General features: G+C 41.6%; 1 protein-coding gene across 5 annotated transcripts in view; it reads left to right on the forward strand.

Moving 5' to 3' along the window:
• LOC120475464 (uncharacterized) overlaps nt 1-6,196 on the forward strand; it is a 27,492-nt gene continuing 21,296 nt past the window's right edge. For 3 of the 5 annotated variants that reach the window (XM_089129039.1, XM_089129041.1, XM_089129040.1), the window contains exons 1-3: nt 1-60; nt 907-953; nt 1,850-1,884. In XM_089129039.1, the coding sequence (XP_088985165.1) occupies nt 1,863-1,884 (22 nt within the window). In that variant the 5' untranslated portion in view covers nt 1-60; nt 907-953; nt 1,850-1,862. Of the gene's footprint in view, nt 80-906; nt 954-1,849; nt 1,885-6,196 lie in introns of all 5 variants that reach the window. The other 2 variants (XM_089129037.1, XM_089129038.1) reach the window with 2 other exon arrangements.

Raw genomic sequence — 6,196 nt, forward strand, 5'->3', positions numbered from 1 at the left:
GCCGATGACGTCACCGGTCGCGCGTGCCTTGTCTTGAGTTTCAGCGTCGAGTCTTCTGAGGTGAGGAGAGCAGTTCACGGTATTTCTCATCTTTACACACCCATCACACACTTTATACAGTTTGATTAAGCGACAGACTCATTTCTGTGTTGTTTTCATCGATGACAGCGATACTTGTGCGTCGTTTCTGGCGTCTTCCTCCTGAAGTACACATTTAGTGCAGCAGCAGCGAGTCTGAGGAGAATATGTGGAGTTCATTCAGACCTGACAGATTTTGTGTTTTGTTTGTGTGATTGTCTCGATGTTTGGAGTGAAAACTGTAACTGAATGTCAAGTTAAAGTTTGAGATCTGTGAGGGGAATTTGTGGGAAGCGATTCCAAGTGTTGCTGTGGCCATTTTCATGTTTACCTTGTTTATTTGTTTGTCGACATTTATCTTTGGCAGGCAGATTAAATGTTACTTATTAAACTTGATGTAGACCATGTATGTTGCCCCTGTATGAATAACGAACGTGGGAAATTTCAAATACATGCATGGGAATATAGATAGGCTAAATATTAATGAATTTTGACATGGAAACGTTACATTTTCTGTACAAATATGAATGTTAATGATGGAATTACTTTATTGCAATTGTTATTATCAAGTCAAACTATATTTAGATATATCCTGAAAATTGTCAATTAAAGCTCATTTCAGCAGACTGCAGGGATTTGTTGGCTAATATACAAATGATATTATTTTCTATATTCTAAATACCTGTATTTTAATGAAGAAGCATATTAATGTTAGGATTAGCAATACAAATAATTAAATGAATTGGCATCAGTTACTGTATGATGAATCCACAGACAGACATAAATGCTGTTGTTTATTATAAAAATTTATATTTTTGATTTTGGCAGATCAGCTCCTCTCACACTGAATCACATCATCATTGAAGAACAAAGAGGTTGGTGTTTATTCTTCATTCATTCATGATGCTGGAGAACATTCATGTTAGAAACATTCAAGCACTTCATCACTTTTAGATAAAGCAGACTGATCTCATGAAGTAGCGTGTGTATGACACGCCAATTTGTATTTCCATTTTTGGCATGCTATCAAGACGCATAATCGCCTTTCAGCGTGTTTATGAACGCCGTTGACTTAACGTTATATAAATATATGACTTACCTCAACCCCGTCCCTAAACCTAACCGTCACTGGGGTTAATGGCATTTATAACTGTTCCCTTACCATCCTAGGTAAAAAAAAAATATGACTTACCTCAACCCCATCCCTAAACTTAACCGTCACTGGGGTTAATGGCATTTATGACTGGAGATTTGACTGCGTGTTCAGACACGCGGAATGACGCGGATGTTAATGGTGTAGACATATACGCATACACGCGGATAGCACAAAATGCGTGGAGATAACACGCCACCTGACTCGAAAGTGGCGTATATGTTTACGCAAAAGTCATGATGTCATGTTGGATAAAGAGTTAAAACTATGAAATGGTACTGAGGGTTTAAAAAAAAGGTCAGTAAAGGGAGTTGAGACATTTTTATATTGATTGTTAACTAAAAACTATATTTTAACTTGTTTTATTTTACATTTATTTTATCTGGTTCCCAATTTGCAACAACATTAACAGATTTTTTTTGTTTTGTTTTGGAATTATCAGGAAACACCAATTTACTGAGAAAGTTGTATTTTTCAAATATCATCAAGTTATTCATAGTTATACACAGTAACTTTTTGCAACAGGGTTGATGAATCAAGACTGTACAGTTTGTGTAAAGACTGAGACAATGGATTGAGATTATTCTCTTGTTGCACGCACGCTCGCTGTTTATCCAGCACCGGCTTTAGAATGAACGATGTCCACAGACAAGGTAGAGTATGTTACATGATTTCATGAAAGCATGATGGACACTTATACTAGCCTATCACTTTAAATTGTGTTTGTCTGCTGTTATTGATTTATAACAGTCAAATGAGCAAAGACAAATGTGATCTGATAGTGTTGGTTATTTTTTTACATAATCATGCTGTGATCTGAAAAATGAAACTTATTCAGATGATTTGGTTTAACTTGTTTGCAACAGTTTAGTGGTTCTACAGCATATGATCATCTGTATTTTTCTTATAATTCAAAACATTTAATAAAAATTGTTCAATCAAATCACTTCCAAATGTATTTAGAAACACAGACATCAATAATCAGCCTGAGAATCTCAACCGTGGTGACAATAATAATCCTTGTTGCCACCAATCACAACTCATTAATGTTCCCATCATGCATTGCAGTATGAATAAATTATGATCTGAATTGTCTATGTATTTACTTTTCCTAATTGAATATTCTGCTCGTCACCATTGTTGAGATGCATTGACTGAATCTTCTTGAGTGTCTGTGTGTGCCTAAAAGAAAGATTTTTTTATTTTTTTACAACTTTAAAAAAAATCCTTTATATTAGGCTATATTTCAAATTCTGGGTATTTATACAAAATGTCAGTTATAATGTAACCTAGACTGATCTCATGAAGTAGCGTGTGTATGCCACGCCAATTCGTATTTCCATTTTTGGCGTGCTATCAAGACGCATAATCGCCTTTCAGCGTGTTTATGAACGCCGTTGACTTAACGTTATATAAATATATGACTTACCTCAACCCCGTCCCTAAACCTAACCGTCACTGGGGTTAATGACATTTATGACTAATCCCTTACCATCCTAGGTAAAAAAAAGATATGACTTACCTCAACCCCATCACTAAACTTAACCATCACCTGACTCGAAAGTGGCGTGTATGTTTACGCAAAAGTCATGATGTCATGTTGTGTAACCAACAGCATAAATCACAAAATTAAGTTCAAATGATAAATGTCATCATATAACCAACACCATTAGATAATTTTTTTCTTTGATTAAACTGGCAGTTATAACTCGGATACAACAGTCAAACAAAATCAAAAGTTTATAATATAAGGGTCAAGAGCCCAACTAAAGCAAACACTCATCTCCATAATGGTGACCTGAAATTCCAGTTTTCTCCTTGTGATTCTGCTTTAGGTGTCTTCAATTATGCTCAATCATCACTCAATTAATCACTTAATTATCTCATTAACTTTAACACTCTTGAGTGTGGACTCATATACAGTCCCAGGAGTGTAGTAAATGCCGCCAGAGAATGTCTAATTGAAGAGAATTGGCACTGGCTGGTTACTTCCGGGTTCTGGACTGGCTGCAGTAACACGTCTCTGTCCATGCGGGGGCGCTCGTGGTCGAGTGCAGAATGAATGGGAGTCAATGGGGTTTCACCCCAATAAATCCACTTTTCTCAGGATGTAATTTTTTGTCAAGTAATTTGAAAGTTGCATTCAAAAGGGAGGGCTAAGATAATACACTCAGCTGAAAATTGCATTTTTAAGTTCACTTATCTGTTCTAAAAATCCGTTCAAAAATGTGATGACGTCACACAATAGCAGAATGCTAGCGTATTCCGGCTAACAACAGCCTAACCTGTAAGAAATCAAAAGGACATAAGTACTCGTTCATTCGACTTTTGGCCTATAATCTATATTGAACTTGCGGAATCAACTATAAAATCTATGTTAATTTAACGACAAGGTGAAAGAGACACTTTTAGCCGTTTAGCCCCATAGACTCCCATTCATTCTGCTCTCGCCCGCGATCACCTCCAGTGGAATTCTAATGGAACTGCAACCAAGGTGATACACAATGGGGCTAATAGTAAGTGCCAAGGCTCTCCGTTAGACGGGCTCTGATGCAGCTCCATCTGAAAGCAGGTGAAGGTGATTTACTACTAATCAAGGAACCAGCTTTACTGATTAGATGCACATAACAATATCGTGCGATATATCGCCCAGCCCTATTCCATAGTGTTCCTTTAAATACATATTTTCACCGGCCAATGAATGCATAAAAGTGACCAGCTAGATATAAACAAATGCAAACAGATGGTAACAATTGCAACATTAAACATTTGTATCAGGTTTGCATATTTTTTTGTCACATTATTTTAACCGCTTGAGGTACTTATGTTACAGTCCTCACAGCTGGCAAACACTCTGCTGTTGTTTCTCTGGTGATGCAGCATCTAGTCAACAAATTAATTACTTTATTGATTAAGTTATTTCATACCGTTTCACAACGAAATTCATGCTGTTTCGCTGTCTTCTGAAGTGTCTCCGTCTCTCCGTGCTGCACATAGCCTCACGTGTTAACGTAAACAACTCAGCCAGTGATTGTTAATTGTCATCTAGAGGGCGCTCTCGCTCTTTATAATGCCAGCAGTCTTAAAGCGCCGCGGCCACTCTACACTTTGAGCATGTGAAATTTCTGCAGACGCTGAAATTTAACCTAAAAAAATTTAACCTAATGATTCTTACTAGGACTGGTTGTTAAAGATCCCTAATGTTCAGCCCAACAATTGAATGGAGATGTCATCTTGGGTGGGGTAAACTTTGACACAGAACTCACGGTGCCACCAGTGCGACACAACCTCAGTTGTGTGCCCGACCTCATTGGGTGTTCCGGCCACTTATCACAAGACACCCTCCGCCGGGGTTGGCCCACCACGGGTTGATCAGACCCGGGTGTGTGTCGCACAGTGGTGACACCATGTGATCATTTGGCAGCCCATGTTGCCTCCTTACGTTTCAGCCTCAGCCAGTGACTGCTCCGTTCCTCTGTAGTGGCAAGTTCCTTGATTGCCCTCCGTTGGGGCTGTCCTCTGATCCCTACTTCCTTTAAGAGCCTTGTGGTAGAGCTGGCTACAAAACCCCTGCATCCCACCTCCAATGGCCACACCTTCACATTCCAGCCCCGCCCCTCTGCTTCAGCTGCTAAGTTGGCATATCGCAGCCTCTTCCGTTTGAATGCTTCATCAATGGCATCCTCCCATGGGACAGTCATTTCAACAAGGAAGACATGCCGGCAGGACCTGGACCAGAGTGCAAGGTCTGGGCTCAAGTTGGTTGCTGCAATTTCGGGTGGAAAGTTGAGCCTCTAGTTAAGGTCTACTCTCATTTCCCAATCCCGGGCTGCGTTCAGTGGGCCAGAGTTTGGGAGTGATGGCTTAATCCCCTGTTTCTCCCCTTCCTGCATGAAGGTTGGTGTCCGTGGGATGGTAGTCTGAGCATTTAGAGGTGTGGCGTTGGTGGTTACCCTCAAGTTCGGGAGCCAAGCAACTCAGCACTTGGTTGTGGCACCAGGTGTACCTTCCTTAAGTTAGGCTGGTCTTGCAACCCACCAGGATGTGTTTAAGGGTTGCTGGGGCTGCACACAGGGGACAGGCTGGGTCCTCTCCATACCAGAGATTTAGGTTGGTTGGGGAGGGCAGGACATCGTAAGTAGCTCTGATGATGAAACTTATTAGCCTCCATGCCCCTCATCTCACTCCATGTGATTTTCCTCCTCTCCACGCCATCCCACTTCATCCAGCGGCCTTGCTGGGCTTGGGAGACAGCCTTGGCACACCTGGCTGCTTCCTCTTGGTGGCGCACTACCATGTGCCACCGTTCGGTTAGAGTAGCCTTTTGCCATGTGGGTGTTGCTGCTTCCAATCCAAGGCCCCCTCTGCCATATTGGACATGCCCCACTATATCTCGGTGTCTGAGGCCAGACGTTGCCGCCGCAACCGCTGCCGTCGGCTTCCATTTCCTCCCCGTTGCTAGGGTAGGAGCAGCACCTCTGATGACTAGATCTCAGGATTCTGTCAAGAGTCATTTCCAGCCTTGATTTGGCACATTTGTACTCCTCCACCAGACTTGAGATTGGCAGGGAGATGGCTCCATTGCCATACAGGCCAATGCACCTCAGCAGTCCAAGCCACTTCCTCATTTGTGCATTCACTAATCTCTCCAGTCGAAATGCATGGGAAAGTGTGACCTCATAGATATTGGCAACATGAGACGGGGCAGCAGCCCAAACTGAAAACACCACAGCTTCAGCTTCCCTGGGAGAGCTGTGTTGTTGGTCGTCTTGAGGCCACTGATTGTATCCTGCCTTAGTTGCTCCACCTGCTTCGAGTCTTTGAGTTCTGCGCTATGCCAGCGGCCGAGGCTTTTGATGGGCTTCTCCAGAACTGTTGGTATTGGCTCATTGTTGACCTGGAACCTCTCATTGCTTAGCTGACCCTTGATAATGGAGATACTGCAGTAACTACATAATGATACTA

This window comes from Pimephales promelas, chromosome 3, assembly GCF_988280905.1.
Source record: "Pimephales promelas chromosome 3, fPimPro1.hap1.1, whole genome shotgun sequence".
Lineage (NCBI taxonomy): Eukaryota > Metazoa > Chordata > Actinopteri > Cypriniformes > Leuciscidae > Pimephales > Pimephales promelas.